The sequence below is a fragment of the Capra hircus genome, chromosome 25 (genome assembly GCF_001704415.2).
Source record: "Capra hircus breed San Clemente chromosome 25, ASM170441v1, whole genome shotgun sequence".
NCBI lineage: Eukaryota > Metazoa > Chordata > Mammalia > Artiodactyla > Bovidae > Capra > Capra hircus.
The window spans coordinates 2660556-2683252 of NC_030832.1; the positions used below are offsets into that span (position 1 = coordinate 2660556).

Genomic DNA, 22697 nt, shown 5'->3' on the forward strand with positions numbered 1-22697 from the left:
TTCACCAATGAAACAAATTACCCATTCTTCAAGTACCTTACATTCTGTGGGGATGACAGATGTTAAACCTATTAATAAAGGTCAAATAGTGAGATATGCTTAAAATTCCTATAAGGTGGTACTTCTCTCACACCAACCCAGACCATTTACTCTGCACCTTCTAAGTGCCAAGCACTGGGCCAGATGCTATACAAATAGCATTTCTAATCTTTTTCTCTGTGCTGCATGGTATTGTTATGCTCAGATGAGAAATAGAGGCATAGAGAATTTCAGTATTCTCCCCAACATCATTAGTATGGGTTGAGCTGGGACTGGAAACTGTAGTTGATGGTCAAGGCCTGTTTGATTTCCATTAGGTAACTCATCTGTCAGCCTGATTATACCCACGTTGTGGGGATTGAATTTGGCAACTTGGAGACCTCCCACCAGGTCTTTCAGACTCTCCCATTATCAGCAACTGCTGGGCCTCACAAGCTTTCAGCCAGCTCTGGGAACCTTGGTCATGATGGTTGGACCCCAAGCCGCATTCAGGTATAGGATCCTGGAGCTGAAAGTAATTCATGATGGTTCTGCACAGGGAGATCCAAACCTGAGTGAGAAGTGAAGCACTGAGAAGGCAGTGAGCTTGGTGTAGCATCTGGAGTGAGAACCCAGCAGAGGAAGGAATGGTGAGAAAGGGAGCATGGAAAGAGAATGGAAATCAGATTGGAGATGGCCTCAGTGAGGGGACAGGCAGTTGAAAAAAGGTGGAGAAGCTTAATTTAGCTTCTGCTTAAGCACTTGTTTTCCTCATCGGTGTCCATGCCAGTTTTTTATTTTTGTTTCTCCGCGCTGTGCAGTATGTGGGATCTTGGTTCCCCAACCAGGGAGCAAACCTGTGCCCCCTGCAGTGGAAGTGCAGAGTCCTAACCACTGGATTGCCAGAGAAATGTTCATTCCCGATTTTAGGAGAACAGATTTCCTTTTCCCCTTTGAAGGAAGGAGGGAGAGTTCTTAACAGGTCTTGGTTGCAGAGAACAAAGGAAGGGAGGTATCTGTCCCTGTAGAACTCAAGCTTTCTCCCCACACATTATAATGATCCAAGCTATCTCTGTAAGTGTGAATCTTCTGGTTCTTGACGTGTCTTGTAAGACAGAGGGATTGCAGTGCCCAGTCAGCTGTGGGAACTTTGATTGCATCTCAGTGGCTAGCTTGCACCTCTCACAAAGCAGATTAATAAGACAAAACTGCCTTTGTGAAAATTACTATCTTATTTTAAATGGAATTAGAGCTCAAAGGAGCAGATATCATGCCCCACCTCTAGACATCAATTGCATCAGCAACAGGAAGGTTTACTTTTCTACCCACCAGAAGAATTTCTCCTGGCCCAGCAAAAGACCTGCCAATGGGAGATTGTCAAAATTCAGCCAATGAAAGCCCACTACACTCCTAACTCCCATTTTCCTCCTCTGATTCTTGAGTCACGTTCGCCAGACTTGCTAACGGTTGCGAGTTTACATATTCCAACCCTAAATTGTCCCCAATTAATTTTTCTGACAAAAATAACAGGCTATTTTATTGTTTTAGGTAAACACCAGGTAGTGGAGGAGGCTGTGAGAAGCGGCGGGAGCCCAGCTCGGGTACCGGCAGGGATGGTGGCCGCACCCGGCGGGACGATGGGTTACCGCCCGCCACCCGCAGCGATGGAGGAAGAAATGGCCGCGAGAGGGCGGCGCCCATGCAGGGACCCCAGGCTCCAAGGGCCTGAGATTACGTGGCGTCAACTCTTTCCCGCTGACAGGCTGCTCCCTCAGTTGCAGCCGTGATAAAGCAATGGGCGGTGCAGAGCCCTCTCCGGAAACACGTCACTTCCCCTTCCGGTTGGCCGGGTTTTCCGGCCCAGGGGAATCTAAGTGGAACCCGGCATTCCCCTCTTCCCCCCGCCTCTAGCCTCTGAGTGGCGCCCTAGGCGGCGAGGCGAGGGCGGTCCTCCTCAGAGCCGCCGTTAGACTGGAGGCGACTTGCGGTTGAGCCCTGGGAAGAGGGAGCGGCTTCTGCGAAGCCAGGCCGTCTGAGGTAACTTAGAGGCGGCTTCCAGTTCGGCACCGGCTCCGAAGGCGCCGAGAGACCCCCGCTGCTGGGCAGCCGGGGGCGTTTGCGAGCCGGGCAGCCGACTGACCGGGGCTAGGCCCGCCGTCAGGCTCCTGAGGCTGCTTTCTGCACTCTTTGCGCGGGTGGCGCCCGGTGCCGCGCAGCTGGAGGCCTCTCGGATACTGCCCATAGGCCCAGTGCTCGCGGGCGCACCCCGCGTCGTGTCCACTGCTGCCTCTACCGGTGTTTCCTTTACTGGCTGATGTGACATTCAGGCACTGGAGAAGGAAATGGCAACCCACTCCAGTGTTCTTGCCTGGAGAATCCCAGGGACGGGGGAGCCTGGTGGGCTGCCGTCTATGGGGTCGCACAGAGTCGGACACGACTGAAGCGACGCAGCAGCAGCAGCAGCAGTGACCGCGGGAGAAACGAGAGGCCCAGGCTCAGAGATCAGCTTCTGTGTTGCGAAAACCTGTTTAGTGTCCCGTGCGCCCTCTGAGCCGGCCGGCCATCGGGAGCCGGCCGTTTGTGGATACCGCGGCTTCCTGGGCAGAATTTCTGTGCCCTTTCTTCTGGTTATCTCAGGGAAAGTGGGACAGACAGCTCTTTCCCCCCACCCCCACCAGCATCGCTTAGAGGTCTAAAAGACCCTTGGAGAATCGAAAGGAATCAGTAGCAGTTGAATGTAATTAATCTCTTGACTGTGCTGGGTCTTTGAAGCCGGTGAGCTTTCCCTAGTTACCTGTTAGACTCACTTGCCCTGGGGCGTGTGGTATCTTTGTTCCCTGACCAGGGATAAAATCCAGGTCCCCTGCAGTGGAAGGCGGATTCTTAACCCCTGGACCACAGGGAAGTCTCACCACTTGACATTTGAATAAACAGTTTGTGAACAAGGCTCAGCTGTAGTTTTTTCCTAGGTCAAGAGAAACTTAAAATACGGATATAAATCTTCTACATAGTGTTTTTTATATGTCTTGCAAAGAAATGCCAAAATAAATGTTGGAACAACTAGTTATTGAGGGATGCTTTTTCAGAAGAATAAGGCTATATTTTCCTAATTACTTTCTTTCCGCTCTGGTCTCATTGTTGCAGCTCTCCTACAAGTTTTGATACAATGGAAAGAAGCACCTCAAAAGGTCCAGGAAGTGAAGGCTTTCATCTTCCCAGAAGGACAAAGGTTATAGAAGTTGTATCTACTTATTAAAGACAGACTAGGACAATATGTTAAAATTTAAGACAAACTCAGAATATTCTCCTGATCTTTCCTTAACAATAGAGAATGACATAGGAAGTTTTTCAGTTAAATCTTTGGATAATCCCTGAACTCCTTGCAGCCAGTGGGTATTAATTTTCTCATCCATATATTTTTTCTGATTTTTTTTTTTAAAGGCAAAGTGATTTGTTGGAATTTGTCTTCAGTAAGCTATGCTGTATTGTTGAATAATAGAAAGTAGAAAAACACAGCCCTGGCAGTTGATTTTTAAAGTTCATCTTTCTCATTATAACTAGCAGATAGTAAAGTTCATCTGACAGCATCTTACTGACATGCACTTTTTTCTGCCCTGAATGCCTTAGGAAGAAGATTATTTTATTGATTTCGTTCTGGACCAGACTGGGCCTCAGTTGTCAGATCTGGAGCTGGTGGTGTATCCGGCACAGGAGCAGAATTGTTCCTAGATCAAAATGATGACAGTAGATCTGAAGGTGTGTAAGTACTGGAATGCTCATTTCAGGGCTCTGTGGGAGACCAAGGGACCTGTGGCAGAGAACGCCAGTCAGCATAAGAAACATGCCCCACAGATGGATAGTCTCAATCCCGAAAGGTCTCACCAGCACTTCCGGAACTTCCTCTGTCATGAAGCAGCTGGACCCCGGGAGGCTGGTGACCAGCTCCAGGAATTATGCCGTCGGTGGCTGAGGCCAGATATTCATTCAAAAGAGCAGATCTTGGAACTTGTGGTGCTAGAGCAGTTCCTGACCATTCTGCCCGGGGACACCCAGACTCTCATAAAGAAGCACCATCCACAGAGCATCGAGGAGGCTGTGGTCCTCGTAGAACACTTGCAAAGGGAAACTGGCCAAACAAGGAATGGGGTGAGGAGAAAGATTCTTGATGTGCAGTGAGATAGAGTGAAGGTGGATATATTGGGGCAGTTAATTGGGAGAAAAAATGGATTAGGCCACTATTATATTGCTCCTCTAGCACTTGTGAAGCAGGACCTGAAAGCACAGACCCGCAGCCTTAGTCAGCCCATAGGATTCAGAGATCCTGGCAGAGACTTCCCTGGCCTTAGGGACAGAGTTGAGTTTTGCTCTTTTTGGAGCCAGGGTGTGTTGAGGGTAATGAGCCTCGTCTGGCTTGGCCAAGCAGATGGACCTCAAATTCTTAGAAACATACAAAAAGCACTAAGGAGCTGGAGAGTTCAGGGCAGATCAGAAAAGAAAGGACTCTGAGAGACCAAAAGAGAGCGAAGATATGACAGAGAAGGAAAAAAATCACAAACAACTAGGGGACGACTGCCCAGGAAGGGGAAAAAGTAGAAAGAACACAGGGAAAGAAAGATTTGAAATCCCAGCAGAGTAGCTGAGAGAAGAAAGACTCTGAGGGATAGTGTCCTCTGTACCATAGGCGAGAGCCTCCACTGCCCTCTCTCAGTGGTTGCTCCTGGCTCTGCTCTGAGTGGGGATCCAGGACATGCCCTTGGGCAGGTGACAGCTCACCAGCTGGCCTCAGGCCCACTGTGAATACCTGGAGGGCACATTTTTTAATCGAAATCATTTGGGGATAGGACAGAGCCATTACTCTTACCCGCTTTTTTCTCCATTTCATCCCCATTGTCTGTGAGAATCTTCCCAGACTATGGAAAATCTGGTTGACAGGACAACTTTTAAATTCAATTCCTTAATCTTTTGAGAGAATTAGAAGACAGGAGACCACTAAGGCAAGGATCTAAGTTGGGAGAGAAAGCCTGTCAAGGCAACACGAGAACAGGTGGCCTGTGCAAGCCTGTTAGTGGGCCGAACTGGGCTGAGTTCAGAGGGTGGGACTGCTGTCTTGGAGAGCTGGCAGTAACCACACCCTTTACTGGTTTCTCCCAATTTTCCCAAGTTTATGGATCGTTCTTGTGGAAAATTGGTGGCTGGTATCTCTAGGTCTTTGTGTCATTTCCTTCAGTGTCTCCCTCTTTCCCCCCAGTCTGCACTCTGCTTTTTCCTCCCTCTCCCATCAAGCCCAAACCAAAAGTCAGTTCTGTGGTAACAAGTATGGGGGTTATTTCTAGGTTGCAGTCCAGGAGCTGGGAAAGGAGGCAGTGCTCTTGGGAGAAGCAGCAGAGGCCCCAGGCTTCCAGCTGAAGCCAGCAGAGTCCCAGCCAGTGGGCATGTCCCTGGAGGAAGAAGTTTGGAATATACAGCAGGGTCTACAAGAGCCACTGAGCAGGAATACCCACCAAGAACCTGAGCCCGTATGTGAGAGGGGTAAGGCTCTTCATGTTACTTTTCTCCTGGGAGGTGGGATATAATTTAAGCCAGAATGTGTGAGTACTTTCTGGTTACCCAGCCCTGTGGATCTCCTAATGCAGCTACATTAGCAATTAGGATGCCCCCAGGTGGCGGGAGAATAGGTCAGGTGGGGTTGAGGGTGGAGGTTGGCCTAAGATACAGAAATCTCCTAACTGCAGAACCCTGGTTATGATACTAGGAACTCAGTTCTTTAGAAAAGTAGAGAGGATTGCTCCCACCTGTCCTTGTAAAAACAGAAGGAATTAAGGGATTATCAGTGACAAAATGTGAATAAAATTGTGTACAGGCAAAAAGTAACAATAAAAAATTTTAAAAAGCTAAAGCAACTTTTCTTACTGTACGCTAGATTCCCTGAGTATTTTGTTCTCAATTCATGTCATGACTGGATAACAGGTTTTTTCCTTTCATAAATTTTCTCAGGAAGATTAGTGAACCTGTTTTAGGGGCTGGTAGATTCAATGGTTTTTATTTACAAGGAGAGAGCCATTTCTAGACACCACACACACTTGTAAAGGTATCTCAGGTATCAATCCTGAAAACATGGGAATCTTTTACGTTTTAGAAATGAGCCTAGTATGTTTAGAAACAGAAGAGAAATTCTGTGGTGCTTTTTCACCCACAGTGGTACCTACTTACCAGATCCTAGCCTTTCCTGAGGAAACAAACACCAAAGACTGGACAGTGGCACCTGAGTTCATCTTGCCTGAGTCCCAGGTGAGCTGTGCTTTCCAGCTTCTTGGGGCTGCTGCTCCCTGCTGTCTGTGACCCACCTTGCCCAGCAGGTGTTCAAAAGCATGTTAACTCAGATGATCTCCCAGGGGAACTGTTTACCTCCTGGGCTTACTGATCCCTTCCCTCTTTCTTTTCTGCCTCCTCACTTTAAAAAATATCATGTGTTGTTCCTTTAATATCTGGCTAACATACGAATCATGGGCCAAATGGTTGGGCTGTGTTTCAAGTGGCAAGTTCTGAGTTAAAGCCATTCTCTTCTTTAGGGTTTGTTGACATTTGAGGAAGTGGCCATATACTTTTCCCAGGAAGAATGGGAACTACTGAATCCCACTCAAAAGGCCCTCTACAATGACGTAATGCACGAGAACTATGAGACTGTCATCTCCCTAGGTAAAGATTCTCCTCTTCCCTTTGCATAGGAGTGGACTAACCTGTCACATTCTTGGTTTACTTTTACCCCCGTGAGAGTCTCTGTTTCAGTAGCTCGTTGATTCTCAGATAGTGGTTCACCATGGGAAAGGTGTATCCGGATTCCCTGGAGTTTCTGCCAAGGTCACATGTTCATTCCTTATCCAAAATTTTTGTTCCTTTCAATTCTGCTTTGCTCTACTCTATCCTGTCTCCCTGAAAGACACAACCATTAATCTAAAGTTCAGGCCAGAAAACCCCTGGCTCATTTTTTACTGTGATGTTGCCATCATACCCTACTACTAACACATCGCTGATCATCTTGGCTCCACAATCACAGTGTAGTTTGAATTGGATCATGTCTCAGCCTCTTGCGCTGTTCACATCCTCATCTCAGCCACAAGATTCACCTCAGTACTTTCTTACTGGCACCCATTGCCACCGCTCCTGCTCTCCCACCCTCAGTTTTCCACACAGCAGCCAGGGTCTTTTAAAAACCTAATCATGGGGTATTTCCTGGCAGTCTATTGGTTAGGGCTTCTCCTTTTCAATCCCAAGAGTGTGGGAATCCCTGGTTGCAGAACTAATATCCCGAAAACTGCATGACCCGGCCAAAAAAAAAAGCCTAATCAGATCATGACATTTTCTGCTTAAAAACCTGTCATAGGAGAAGGAAATGGCAACCCACTCCAGTATTCTTACCTGGAAAAGTCCATGGACAGAGGAGCCTGGCAGGCTGTAGTCCATGGGGTTATATGACTGAGCACATGTGCAAGAGGGTGGAGGAAGATGGGTTGGTATCAATAAGCTGGTAGAACTTTAAAGGAAAAAAAAGAACAACCTATGATAACTTCTCAATATATTCAGTTTTAGAACCAAATTCCTTACCACGGCCCCCAGGATCCTCCAAGGTCTGGCTTCTCATCTTCCTGCTGTCATCTCTTGCGACTTGTGCTCTTGCCTCATTCTTCACTCTTGTGATCTTGCTGTTTCATGGACTTCAAATGCTCATTTCTTTCTCTTACCCTCTGCCTGGTACACTTTTCTGTCACATGACAAAACTCACCTTAGGGTTCTGCTCAGATATCATTTTCTAAAAGAAGCTTTTTTCACAGTCTTATCTAAAATAGCATCACAGAAACAGAATCTTAAATGTTCTCTTACCCTTCCTTAGTTTTCTTTAAAACATTTATCACTTCCTGACATTTGTTTGTCTGTTGATGTTAGATTGTCTGACTCTGCATGAGATGATAATCTCTGTGGTAGCAGAGGATTTGGCTTATTCTCCACTATGTCCCTGGTACATAGAGGGTGCCTGGTGCAACATAACCACTCAGTATGTATTTATGGAATGACTGAGTGATGAATACTTTCCATACTTGGCAGTACAATTTGAAGTAAGTTCATTAAGTAATTCTTGCCTGTTTCCTCCACCTGGATGTGAACCAGTGAGCTATGGGAGTGGCAGAAATCTTTTCTAGTCCAGTGTTTGGTGCTTGAGAACTAAATAAAAAGTTAGTATAATGATGGCATGTATCATTTGTGCATGATACATGCCCATTGACCTTCACATCGACTCACCTAAACCTGGTCTTATCCAGTATAAGTCTTCTTGAAGACATAATAGCACCAGTCTGTGCTTCCTGCAGGCTCTGGAGTTTGGTTACTCCGTAGTTGAATATGGAGAATTGGTGTCAGAAGATTTGGAACTTGCACTGGATTCCCGTCGATCTAGCTTAGGTTCATTTCTCAGTCTTTGCTTTTCATGCCCACTCACAAATGCAGTATAGTGTAAACTTAATATTGAATATGAGAGTATCCATTTAACCATTCAGGGTAACAAACGGTTAAAGTATCTTTTGCTTTTCCTGAAGTAGTCTGAAATTAGTGAACCATTATTAGTTCTAGTTGTTGACCTCAGTTTTTTATTTCACAGCATTATTTGTGCTCCCCAAACCTAAAGTGATCTCCTATTTAGAGCAAGGGGAAGACCCATATATTCAAGGATCTCCAGTGTTCAAAGACAATCCTGAAGAGCTGCTTTCAGGTAAATAATACCATGGGAAGAGGAGAAATGTGCCTAGATTAGGAACCTTTCCAAGGGCTTAACATTTTAAGATTCTGCCTCCTTATATATATATTTTAAAATCAGTGAATGTTGTGCTTTTTTTCTATCCCCATAGTTATCTTGCTGTGACATACAGTAGACTGATTCTTATGTTTATTCCAACAGAGATAAAGCTGAAAAATGACATGGAAAATCATCAACTCATGTGTCTTTCTGACTTAGAAATACAAGCACCAGGAGACATAGTATCAAAAAAAGCCAGTGTGAATGTTCATCAGAAAACAACGGGCAAAGAAAATCATGGTGATGTGCGTAGGCTGGGGAAATGGCACCAGGATTTTCCAGGGAAGGAAAGAAATAAACTTTCCAACTGGTGGGAGGAAGAGCTGCTGAAACTTATGGAGCTTCATAAGAAAGAACGTGCAACAGAGAAGCCTTTTAAATGTCAGGAATGTGGGAAAAGCTTCAGAGTTAGTTCTGACCTTATTAAGCACCAAAGAATTCACACTGAGGAGAAACCGTATAAATGTCAACAGTGTGATAAGAGGTTTAGATGGAGGTCAGATCTTAATAAGCACTTAACCACACACCAAGGAGTAAAACCATATAAATGCTCCTGGTGTGGGAAAAGCTTCAGTCAAAATTCACATCTCCACACACATCAAAGAATTCACACAGGAGAGAAGCCCTTTACGTGTCATGAATGTGGAAAAAAATTCAGTCAAAATTCCCACCTTATTAAACACCGGAGAACCCATCTATAACATGTGCAAGCGTCAGTGAATGCTCAAGACTTTGACACCAGAATTGACACCAATGAAGAAAAGCTTGTCCAGTGTTCTTAGTCTAAAAAATTTACCAACCAGAGTTTAACCCTAAAGTTTATGAAAAATTTCAAAATTAAGAAGCATAAAGAATTTTTTACCAGTGGAAAATTTGGTGATATAAACATCATGTTTCAGAGAAAGAAATTAGGGTTGACTGTGAGAGGAAACAGTAGTGGTTAGTTGTACTACTTACTGTTTTTACTTAAAACTATCACTGAATTCCTTAGGAAAATAGGTGTTCTAAGAACCTGAGTAAGGGAAAAAGCTTTTGGGATTGTAGCTGACAGAATAGCAACACCAGTTTCAAATAGCAGATGCAGCCATGAGTCACCAGTCTCCTGTGGTCACAGAGGTAAATATTGTTTTTCATTGATCTTCCAGCCACTGTTAAGCTCTTATGATAGAAACATTTGTAGCATAGTTTTCCAAAATAAAAAGCAGTAATATACGTGTTTCATTACATACATTGTCTTTCAGGTAGCCAACTTAGCAGTTTCAATAGTCTTTTGGGGCAGAAATGAATTGTAATATAAAGTTTTCCAGAAACCAAGTTGAATTTTCTTACTCTTGTCATTGGACAGTGTTTGCAAAATTGACATGGTTTTGACTTCCTTTATGAATCTTTATTTCTATACCTCTGAGATCCTTTTAGCACAGTTTTTACTGTGATGAAATAATTTACTGGTGGAGAATCTGCCAGGTAAACTGATGCACCATCATACCTCTCATTAGTGATGTTTGAAAAAAGAGTATTTCTAATGAGGTCATGTGGACATGAATTGGAATTTTTACCATTCAGTCTATATTACATGGCAGGCTACAGGGCATGGGGTCGCAAAGAGTTGAACACGACTTAGCAACTAAACAACAACAACATAATAGATGTAAAGAATTTTCTGTAATAAACTAGACCCCTTACCTCACAATGCCAGTAGGATAAAAGAGCCATGAACATGAGTACTTTTCTGAGGCCTAAATGGATATTAATGGGAATTCAGGAACAATTTCTCAGTTTTTTGTTTGTTTGCATTTTAATTTGGCTTTTGTTTGTTACTAAGAACAAGGAGAGGGTTATGCTTGTCTGGGAACTGGAGTGTGTGCAGTAGGGAGGATCCTGTGGGTCACTGGGCATGGTGCTCTGTGAATCCAGGGAGCAGGAGACCGAGTTCAAAGGTTTGGGAGCTGATGCTAAGTGGTAGATGAAGGTGGGTGAACCCACACCTCCCTTGGCTCACAATAAACAAATTGTTAAACAGATGAGATCTTCTGTTTCTGTTTACTCCAGCACAGCATAGACTGCTGAGAATCTCTCTGGATTCTGGGTTTTCTTATAATACCTTTTTATCTACAGCCCTGATTCAGATGTATTCCTTCTAGAGCTTTCGGGTAATGTTAGGAAAGGAGTTAAATAATGTCTTTAACATATCTCTTAGAAACAAGGACGTTAAGATCAGAGAGATTTAGGGACTTGTTAAGACCCCATAACTAGTGGATCCGTTGGCTGTCACTTAGCTGTAACTAGTCAGGCCTGAAGACAGAATCAGTTGGACTGATCTGTATGTTGTCCCTGGCCAGTCAGCCTGGATGACATTGGATCTGTTTCAAGTTTGCAAAACTGTAATTTCTTGGTTACTGAAACACACTTAAGTCTTCATTTTCTCTATGAAATGGAGAGAAAGCTCAACTCAGGGTTTTCTGAGGATTAGAGGGATTGATGAAGGAAAAGTATCTAGTGGCCATGCTGGTAGTGGGGTCTCAGACAGTGTCCACGTCCTTTCCTTTTCTCTGATCCGCAGTGGTGTGTTGAGTGGACTGACCACACTGAAGGAGCCAGTGCATCTGTGGCTGTTGGAGCTCCTGAGCACTCATTGTGGTTTGCTCAGTTGATTTGTCCCTTGGCTTCAGTGCTTTATGGTGTAAGTCACCTGATCTGTTGGTGTGTCTCTGTCAGCAAGATTTCATTTCCTTCCCCAAGATGAACTCAGTCAAGAATTATTTGCTAAGCACAGCCAGCTCTGCATAGATCTTACCCAGCACCCTCAGTCTTAACACCCCTGGAACTCTTGTCTCTTCTCCCAGGATACACCTATGGATTAGTTGCTGGCACTGCATTCATGTATCTGTTTTAATGAGGTCCTATTATGTGTCCAGGTACTTGGTTTTTTTTGAAGAGCAGACTTTCAACAAGCCTTTTTTTTTTTTTTCTTCCCCTGTGGTGGGTCTTTGTTGCAGTGTGCAGGCTTCTCTTGTGGCGAGCAGGCTTAGTTACCCCAAAGCATGTGGGATCTTGGTTCCCCAACCAGGGATTGAACCCACGTCCTCTGCATTTGAAGGCAGATTCTTAACCACTAGACCACCAGGGAAGTTCCCACGTACTCTTTGCAGCTAAGGATATGATAGTGGACAAGGAGACAAAATGCTCATTGTTGTGGAGCTCGTATCTCAGTGAACAGTAAGAATGGGGTGGTCAGGACTTCTGGCGGTCCAGTAGGACTCCTCACTTTCACTGCTGAGGGCCTGGGTCCAGTCCTTGGTTGGGGACCTGGAATCCTGTAAGCTAATGTGGGACAGCCATAAAAAAGTGGGGGGGAAGGGTGGTTATCCTTTTTTGCTCCTTTTGGTTAGGGTCCTGAGGTAGTTTTGAGCAGTGGGTTGAAGCACTTGTTGGTACAGGACTCTTGTGCTGTCTTCTGCCTCAGTCATGTAAGCACAAAGGAGCCACGAGATCAGAACAGTCTGGAAAGCTGACCTCCCACACTGGGGAGAGGTATCTGTTCTAGACGGTCCACCAGACCTGTAATGAACTTTGTAGGAACAAGAAATAAACTTTTGTTATGTTAAATTACTGGGATGTTGGTGCTCTGTGTTTCTACAGCATAACCTGACCTGTCTTAATTGGGCTGGCTCTTCTGGTAGAGCTCAGAAACCTTTGTCATTCTGCCTGGTCTTTGGTCCTCGGAAGAGAGCTAGTTTCCTCTGGATGCTCCACTGAGATGATGTAACTGTAACACCAGTGGAAACACTTGGGAGCTTACAAGATTGTAGGTGATGGGAAAGAAAGACTGGATTGCTTACCCAAAACAAACAGGTCAGTTGTTGAAGTGGATGAGGCAGCCATCTCTCCCTCTCTCTGACCTGATTCCACTTTGTCTTTGTCCTCCACTGCACCACTGCTCCATTGGCCCCTCATGCACTGGAAGGGTTTCTGTCCATCAGTGGGCTTGAGAAGGGGTAGGGAGTTCCTTCCATTCCTCATGTGAATGTAGTAGACCTCAAGTAATCGTTTGTTAAATACCTCTTGTGTCTTTTGTGAGTTGTGCCTCAGAGAACACAGGACACAAGTCACCAAATTTTCCCACAGTATCAAGAGGAATGTGGCTTCTCTCCCTGGACTGAAAGGTGACAGTTGGGAAGAAACTTGGACAGGAACACAGCAGTACAATCCAGTTGGGGAATGAGAAACCTCCAGTGGGAAAGTGTTAGCCACTAGTTAGCAGCATGGTGTCTTATTCCTTATGTTTGGAATTTGGGTTGGATGTGTGCAAGTTAGAAGAAGGCATTTCTATACCTCATCACAGGAATGAGAGCTGATTACTAAAACAGCAATATAAAACTAAAACTATTGAACCTTGGTTCAAAATGAATTCAGACTTGACCTTGGGTTCAGTCTTGCTAATGTGACCTTTGTAACCAGATGATTTCTAGGACAAACCAGAAGGTGCTTTATTTTTTGTGTGTTCCGTTAAGAGTCTTACAAGTGGCTCCAGGGTTGCTTCTGAGAAGTAGATCACTGATCTAGTCTAGCCTCCAGATCTCCGACACCCTCTCTGCACTGATCCATCCTAGTGGTCACACTCTCAGGACCATTTCATGCCCAGAGTTCTGGCCATTAAGCTGACTGTAACCTCAAGCTGATCTTGAGAACTTTCACTCTCTTGACTGGAGGGGAAGTACAGGAGGAGAGCTTGGAAACTAAAACGCTGGTGTTTTGATCAGCTTTTGAAACTATGAGAATAGTGTTTAATTCTGCTGGAGAACTTGAGACAAAGAATCCTAAGTAGCCTTTTCGATTCTTCAGGATAAGGTAAGGATGCTTGGAGCTCTAGTTCTTTGTTCTAGCGACCATGTTTTCTGCTGTACTTAACTCTGCAGTGTGCTTATGTGAATGAATGATGCGCCCTGCGCGAGGCAAGTGAGAAGCCCTGCTCTTTGGTTCTGCAGTGACCTCTTATGGCAGAAACCCTGTCAGGGGTTCATACCAACCTGCCAATGGACTTCCCTGGTGGCTCAGACAATAAAGTGTTGCCTATGATGCAGGAGACCCGGGTTCAATCCCTGGGTCGGGAAGATCTGGAGAAGGAAATGGCACTCCACTCCAGTATTCTTACCTGGAAGATCCCATGGGCAGAGGAGCCTGGTAGGCTACAGTCCATGGGGTCACAAAGAGTTGGACACGACTGAGGGACTTGAATTTTCTTTCTTTTCTATCCATCTGGACAGTTTCCCAATGCAGAAGATTTGAACACTGTAAAGGGTTTTCCAGACATTCACTGAACCATTTCACCACAGACCAGTGTTTACTGAGCACCTTGTGCATTCTCTGACTCATTCCCACTCACATGTAATGGATCAAGGCTGCCCATTGTTATTATCTCAGGAGTGTTCCCTCCAGGGCTCACAGTGATTATTTGCTGAAGGCCTCCTCAACATTGTGGGTTCTCTTCCTGTGTAGTCTCTAAAGTGCCCTCAGTAGAAAGTGTTGAAGCTTTAGCCACACTCTATTTCTAGGTTTCTTTTTAAACAAGTTATAAAAGCATATTGTTGCTGAATCTCTTTCACACTTGGAACTTTTATAGTTTCTTCCCTGTGTGGTTCAGTGGGGAGCAAGGCTGGAGCAGTGTTCAAAATATCAACCAAACCCAGTGTACACGTAGGGTTTCTTTGTGTATGAATTCTCCAGCGGACAAGGGTACTGGGCTGCACTGAATTTCTTTCCACAGTCAGGCATCTTGTCAGGCTTTCCTCCTGTATAATTCATCCATGATGATAGTGCCTGCACTTCACTTAAAGCTGTTTTCCCATCTGGCTCTTGTGAGAGGAATTATGCAAGCCAGCTCTTGTCTTTTACTCAGTTTCAGATGTAGGAAAGCTACCAGAATCACTTTTCATTTCCACCACTGTAGGATGATGAATCTCAAACTGCTCAGGTCTAAGCACTAGTACAAAAATGTAAAGGTTTATTGTATTAGAATATACTGCATCTTCAAGGAGGAACTCAGTAAGAAGTCTTTCTGTTGAATTTTTAAGCCAATAAATGTAACATTTCCAACACTGTGATTTTCACACTTAAGTACTTGTCTGTGACTTGGACAGGGAAGCCTGGTGTGCTGCAGTTCATGGGGTTGCAAAGAGTTGGACACGACTGAGTGACTGAACAACAACAATGACTTGTACACCAAACAGTTTCAGAGCATCTGAAAAAAATGTAAAAGTGACGGATATTTAATGTTCATGAAGAGAAGAGTTCGGTATTTTAAGCTTTAAAGCAATCTTTTTAAAAATGTTAGTAGATTGGGACTTCCCTGGTAATTCAGTGGCTAGGACTCTGCACTCCCAAGGCAGGGGGCCTGAGTTCAATCTCTGATCAGGGAACTCAATTGCACATACCAAAACTGAGTTCACATGGTGCAACTGAAAGATCCTATATGCTTCAACTAGGACTTGGCGCAGTCAAATAAATATGCATATTTTTAATGTTAGTAGGGTAAGGAACAATAGTTTCGTTTTTGACTGCATTGGGCAGCTTGCAGGATCTTGGTTCCCCAACCCAGGGTCAAACTTGCCTCCCCACCCCCTGCAGTAGAAGCAAGTACTCTTAACCCATGGACTCCCAGGGAAGTACCTCCCACCCCTTTTTTTTTTTTCTTTTCTGGTTTTTTAAAATTTAGTTTCTTACGTGGAGTTTGGGAAATGTTTTAAATGTTTCCTTCATCCTGTAACTATGATAAGCATTACCCAACATCAAAGCTATTTATCCTCCTTAAAGGAGAGGCTCATATTTCCGGTCTTTTATCTGTCTGGCTGCACCATGTGGCTTGTGGTATTTTACTTCCCCAACCAGGGATTGAGCCTTCACCCTTGGCGATGAAAGCCTGGAGTTCTAACCACTGGACTGCCAGAGAGTTCCCAAGTCTTACTCTGAGTTAAGAGGCACTTGTACAATATTCTCCTCTTGGCTCTCTCCACAGCTCCCACATTTTGAAACCCAAGCTTGCACAAGGGCTTTATCTTCTCTTGACCTTCACTCTTGTTCAGTCAGTCATATCTGCCCTCACTACTCTGAGTGCTGTGCTTCATAGCATGCATCACAAAGTAGAGTTACTTTGTTGTTTTTGTCTATCTGCATCCATTAGAATATAAGCATCAAGAGGGCAGTGGCTTTGTCCTGTGTAGCCTTGACTCTTAAGTGTTGGGCACAAAACTGACATAATAAATATAAGAATGAAAATACAGTTGATTCTTGAGCAACACATGGAGTAGGCTGGGGGTGCCAGCTGCTGGACAGTTCAAAATGTGTGTATGACTTTACTATTGGCCCTCTGGATCCGTGGTTCTGAACTTCAACCTGGCATGGATCATGTACTTTCATACCGAGTTATTCAGTAGGCTCCACATGTGAGTGGGGCCTCACTGTTCAAACCCATGTCCTTCAAGGATCAACTTACATCAAACAGAAAAAAGCTACCATAGGCACCAAACATTAGCTTTGGTCTCTCAGAGTACCCCTGTCCCAGTGTTCTCTCTTCTTTAGGTATTGACTGGTTGACAGATGTGTGATGGCTGTGAGTTCTCATCTTGTTCTTCATCAGAAAAGATGGAAGCAAAGAGCTTGTAGGTCTTGTCAAGGAACGCACAGAGGTGTCCTACATTGGGTGCCTTGGAATGTCTGAGGCTGTCATTCCAGCTGCCTGAATGCTCTAGCTTGGAGCTCAGGGAGCTTCACCCTGGGGTAGGAAGACTGGATTCCCTGTGCACCCCAGGGAAAGCACCTCCACTCGGGTTGCCTCTCCTCCCAGCATGCTCTCCCACCACGTCTGCTCTTCAGTGCTTGCACTGGACCCGAATGCAATTCATCAAGGGCCTGAGTGCACACACAGTCCTAGGGGGTCCTTCAGACCCTTGGCACGGCTTCCCAAGGACTCTCAACACTGAGGCGTGTAAAAGGACCTGGAAGGGCCTTGGAAATCTCTTCTGTCAGTGGGTCCCGAGCTGGTAGGCAGAGAACACTGAGATGTGCAGAACTATTCCGTGACGGATGTGTTATGCACCCAAGTCAGTCGGGACAGTGGGTTAAAGTCCAGTGTAAGATCTTTCAACTTCAGAACTCATTTACTCCCCAGGAGTTTCTCCGTCCTTGGTTAGAAAGATGGCTCAGGATTAGGCCTATGACCTTAAGCCGATCCCATCACAACTTGTTGGAAACACTAAACAGATCCAACACTTGCAGGATGATACATGTAACCCGGCAGATGTTCAGTCTCCTTGAAACAAGAGATGTGAGCCTTAGGATGAAAACAATACCACAGAAGGCAGAGCAGTGATATATATGATGCAGGTTTTGGTGACACCGCTGAGCTGTCAGATCAAGCATCACCTGACACCTAGAATTGCCCTGGACTTTTCAGTTACTAACAATAAATCTATAGCTTCATTTTATTGTTTAAGCCAGTGTGAATTGTAACTGCAAAGAGTACTAATACATAGAGCAGTAGCTGATTTAAGATAATAAATATTGGAGACTAATAATCCCTTTATATATATATATTCTAAAAATTTCATTATGAAAATTATCAAACATATAGTAATTATATGATGAACCCCTATGTAGACTTCACCAGTTATCAACATTTTGTCTATTTTGTTTCACTTATCCAGTTTTTGTTTTTATTTTGTTTTGGAATATTTTAAAGCAAATCTCAGATGTTATGACATTCAATGAATAAATAGTTCCTTTTAAAAGAGATCAATAAATCTTGACAACCATACCCTAATCTGTCTATGAGAAAGTATTCCCACTCAACAGAAGCCCTGTCTTCACAAGAGGCAAGCTTAATTAAAAACAAAGGAGCTGCATTTCCCTCCCTCAGAGGGCAACCAGAGCTAGACCAACAAGTTATCAAGATGACTTTGCAAGAGACCCCTCCTGATACACTCCCCCTCCCGAGGATATTCATTTATGAGAACAACAGGCAACCCATATGCCTCTTAATGAGGGTGGTCCACAAGGAATACTAGATGCCTGTAGTGATCACCAGAGCAACTTATTAATAAGGTGAAACTTCATGATCAACTGCTAACTTTTAACAAGCCCCAGAGTGATTCATTGAGTTAAGTGGCAGAAAATAATAATAGCAATAACTCTCTAACATATTCACATGGGACATTTCCCCTGGAGCTCAAAGTACCCTCATTTACCTACTTTAATTGGTTTTCTCTTTTCTAATTGAAATGATGTGTAAATGAATACTAAAAGCATTAGAATTTATTATAATTCCCTCTAACCATTCCTGCTTGATTGTATTTTTATTAGCATTTAACCATAACATGTTGGTAACAGCTAAGATGAAAAGTGAAATGGAAATTAAATATTCCTATTCTATTTTTGTCCCTATTTGGCACCACACTTCCTCAAATTTTCTCTTCTTTTTCTTGGTTGGTGTCCATTCCTTCCCTTGATTCTCTTTCTGGAGTTAAAGTAGTTATAGTGTGTTTCAATACCCAGTGCTCTGATAGTCAAGAATTGTGTGTGGAAAATGCTTTGAAAGATCATTGCATGGCCAAATAATACTTGCTGTAATTTAACATTTATAAAAATCAACAAACCAAGTGTTATTTGTAACCAGCATTCCTGGTGCCCTTGTTGTTCAGTTGTTAAGTTGTGTCTCACTCTTTGCAACCCCATGAACTGCAGGACGCCAGGCTTCCTGTCCTTCACTGTCTCTCAGAGTTTTCCCTGAACTAGTAGTGTTTGCCACTTGCAGTTCCCAAATTAACACTTACGTAAACCTGCTGCCAAAAACGGGTTCTTCTTTTATCTCTGCCTATAAATGTTTGCTCCTGAAAACTTTTGGAGAGATATGCACTGTGAATGTTCATTTATTCTTTCCACATCAGGCAAATGTTTATTGGGCACTTTCTGTGTGCTGGGCATTGTTTTTGGTGGTGGGATTTTATGTTCACAAACATTTCGGGTTTTGCATTTTTGTCTCTAAAGAATGCTAGGTTGGGGGTAAAGTGGGCATTTTCTAGGTTTGTTTATATGGTTAAAACAATATGTATAATATTTACATCATTCATTTGTTTGACAGATTGGCTTTCCAAGGTCAGTTTACCACTCTGCCTTATTTTCAAGACCAATCGCAGCTTCCCCAAACTAGAATAGGAAACACTCTACTGTCTTACAAAACTTAATATTAATTTTAAAAAGATGTAATTAAACTGGCGTAGGCACTCTACTTTTTTGAGAGTGGACTTTAGCATTCACATTTGGAGAGTATCTTTGATATTTTTAAGTTTTTAACTTCTTACGGATAACATGACTAGAGCATTAAAGGCAGAGACAAGAAGTTCAGATGCATTTTCAGTAAATGCAGAGAAAGCTACAAAAATTTAGGCACTTTACTAGTCAAGCAATTCTACTTGCTATAAGGGGTTTTTTGCTTGTTTGGCTTTTGTTTGGGTCTGTGTCTTAAATTTTCACAGCCATCAACACCAAGTGGTCAAAGCTTCATCTTAAGCAGCATTATTTAATCCTATATGAAAGGAATGCAGTGGTAGAGAATTTAATATTGAGAATATTGAATTTAATATTGAATAGGTGTTTTTTATAATATTTATTTATTTATGGCTGCATCAAGTTTTAGTTGAGGGCACGTGGGCTCTTTGTTGCACAGGCTTCTCTCTAGCAATGGCACAGCATCCAGAGCACAGGGTCTCTAGTTGCGGCACATGGGCTCAGGGATCAAATCTACATTCCTTGGACCACCAAGGAAATCTTGAAAAGGGCAAAGCTTTAAATAGACATTTCTCACAATAAGATACACAAATGGCCAATCAGCATATAAAAAGGGACTCAACATCATTAGCCACCATGAAAATGCATATCAAATCCACAATGAGATACCACTTATATCCACTAACATGGTTATAATTTTAAGATAATAAGATGTGTTTTCAAGGATGTGAAGAAATTAGAACCCTCATACACTGCTGGTGGAAATTTAGATTGTACAGCCACTGTAGAAAACATTTTGGCAGTAACTTCAAAAGTTAAACATAGACTTACTGTTTTACCCAGCAATTCCTCTGCTAATTATATTGTTGTTGTTGTTCAGGTTTTAAAAGTGATGATGAAATGTAAATATGCTAATAAAACCACAGAGTTAAATACTTCAAAATGGTGAATTTTATGATATGTGACATATCTCAATTTAAAAACTAAGAAGGGACTAAAGCAGAGGGTGACAAATCAGCTTCCAGGTAACAAATAGTAACAGGCAGGACAGGGAAGAAGATTGTGGACAAGAAGAAAGAAAGACTAAGGGAAGGCTTTGAAAAGAAGTAAACTGATTTGGGAAGGCTTCTGTGGAGTCAGGGATTAGGTATCAGAGTAGAGAACCTGTAATATAGTAAAAGAAATAAAATGAATAGAGATTGGAAAGGCACGAGAAAAACCATTGTGAATATTATTCGGGTTCCATTTCTAGGTAAGAAGTAAGCATGCTTCACTTTTTCTCTCACCTAGACACAAACTCTAAAACCTGGGTATAATGCATGGAGCAACTGTTTGAGAACTTCAAACCGTTAATAGCAGTAGGTGATTTGTAGAATACCAGAATTCAAACTACTACTGAATTGATGATGAGTCTACTGTTTATGTTCTCTGATACCCTTTTACTTCAGCGCAGCACAACTAGAAACTGAAACTGAGCACTTTAGTGAAAATGGAGACAAAATACATTTATGACCAAAATTCCCAGGAAACTAGGAATAAAATGGAACTATTTCAACCTGTAAAAGATCATCTGCTAGAAAACACGTAGGACTTCCCTGGCAGTCCAGTGGTTAGAACTCTGGTTCTGTGTAGGAGGCACAGGTTCAGTTTTTGTTCACGGAACTAATACTCTGCATGCCACATGGCCCCCGCCCCCAACAAGAAAGACCAAAATCCCTATAGCTCATGCTGCTGCTGCTAAGTCACTTCAGCCGTGTCTGACTCTTTGAGACCCCATAAATGGCAGCCCACCAGGCTCCCCTGTCCCTGGGATTCTCCAGGCAAGAACACTGGAGTGGGTTGCCATTTCCTTCTCCAATGCATGAAAGTGAAAAGTGAAAGTGAAGTCACTCAATCGTGTCCAACTCTCAGCAACCCCATGGACTGCAGCCTTCCAGGCTTCTCCGTCCATGGGATTTTCCAGACAAGAGTACTGGAGTGGGGTGCCATTGCCTTCTCTGCCTATAGCTCATATCACACTTAATTATCAAAGATCAAATGCTTTCCCTTTTGAGATAAGGAACAAGAGAAGAATACCCACTCCTGCCACCCCTGTTTAGCATTGTACTAGAAGACATGGCCAGTACAATAATGAAAGAAAAGGAAATTAAAAAACAGCCAGGTTGAAACGGAAAAACAAAGCTGTCTTTTCACAGATGACATGACTAAATGTGGAAAATCCTAACCCTGTGAAAATTTCTGGAGTAGAATAAGTAAATTTAGTAAGATCACAGAATGCAAGGTCAGTAAACAAAACATTCTATTTCTGTACACTGGAAACAATGTAATTTACAATAGCTTCAAAAAATAAATGTTAGGCATAAATCTAACAAAATATGTACAGGTTATATATACTGAGAACCATAAACCACTGGTGAAATATATAAATCAAAGGAGTCCTAAATAAATAGGAAAACAAATCACATTCATAAACTGAAAAAACTCAACATAGCAAAGATGTCAGTTCTCCCCAAACCAGTCAATAGATTTAATACAATGTGGAAAGATAAAAGAACTAGAACAGCCTAAATAGTTTGAAAAATAAGAAAGAAACTGAAGAAATTACATCACTTGATTATAAGACTTTCTCTAAAGCTATGCTAATGAAAAGTATGGTCTTGGTAAAGGGGAAGACACACAGATCAATGGCATAGAATAAAGAGTCCAGAAGTAGACCCACATAAATATGGCAAGTTGATTTTTTAAATTAATTTATTTATTATACTTAAAGGCTAATTACTTTATAATATTGTGGTGGTTTTTGCCATATATTAGCATGAATCAGCCATGGGTGTTCACGTGTCCCCCTGTCCTGAACCCCCTCCCGCCTCCCTCCCCATCCCATCCCTCAGGTTTGTCCCAGTGCACCGGCTTTGAGTGCCCTGCTTCATGCATCGAACTTGGACTGGTCATCTATTTCACATATGGTAATATACAGGTTTCAATGCTATTTTCTCAAATCATCCCACCCTTGCCTCCTCCCATGGAGTCCAAAAGTCTGTTCTTTATATCTGTGTCTCTTTTGCTGTCTAGCATATAGGGTCATCGTTACCATCTTTCTAAATTCCATATATATGTGTTAATATACTGTATTGGTGTTTTTCTTTCTGACTTACTTCATTCTGTAAAATAGGCTTCAGTTTCATCCACCTCATTAGAACTGACTCAAATGTGTTCTTTTTAATAGCTGAGTAATATTCCATTGTGTATATGTACCACAACTTTCTTATCCATTTGTCTGCCTATGGACATCTGGGTTGCTTCCATGTCCTGGCTATTGTAAACAGTGCTGCGATGAACATTGGGGTACATGTGTCTCTTTCAGTTCTGGTTTCCTCGGTGTGTATGCCCAGTAGTGGGATTGCTGGGCCATATTGGCAGTTCTATTTCTAGTTTTTTAAGGAAATCTCCACACTGTTCTCCATAGTGGCTGTACTAGTTTGCATTCCCAACAGTGTAAGAGGGTTCCCTTTTCTCCACACCCTCTCCAGCACTTATTGTTTGTAGACTTTTTGAT

General features: G+C 43.1%; 1 protein-coding gene across 3 annotated transcripts; it reads left to right on the forward strand.

Annotated features, from left to right (window-relative positions):
- LOC102178686 (zinc finger protein 75A) lies at window positions 1862-12469 on the forward strand. 3 transcript variants are annotated; one of them, XM_018040128.1, is made up of 8 exons: window positions 1862-2055; window positions 3163-3247; window positions 3646-4164; window positions 5352-5547; window positions 6215-6306; window positions 6588-6714; window positions 8669-8779; window positions 8966-12469. In XM_018040128.1, the coding sequence occupies exons 3-8, from the start codon at window positions 3754-3756 to the stop codon at window positions 9562-9564; spliced, it is 1536 nt and encodes a 511-aa protein (XP_017895617.1). In that variant the 5' UTR covers window positions 1862-2055; window positions 3163-3247; window positions 3646-3753; the 3' UTR covers window positions 9565-12469. The 3 variants fall into 3 exon arrangements, with proteins under 3 accessions (XP_017895617.1, XP_013830064.2, XP_017895618.1); XM_013974610.2 differs by lacking the exon at window positions 3163-3247; XM_018040129.1 differs by lacking the exon at window positions 6588-6714 and having other exon boundaries at window positions 8966-9081.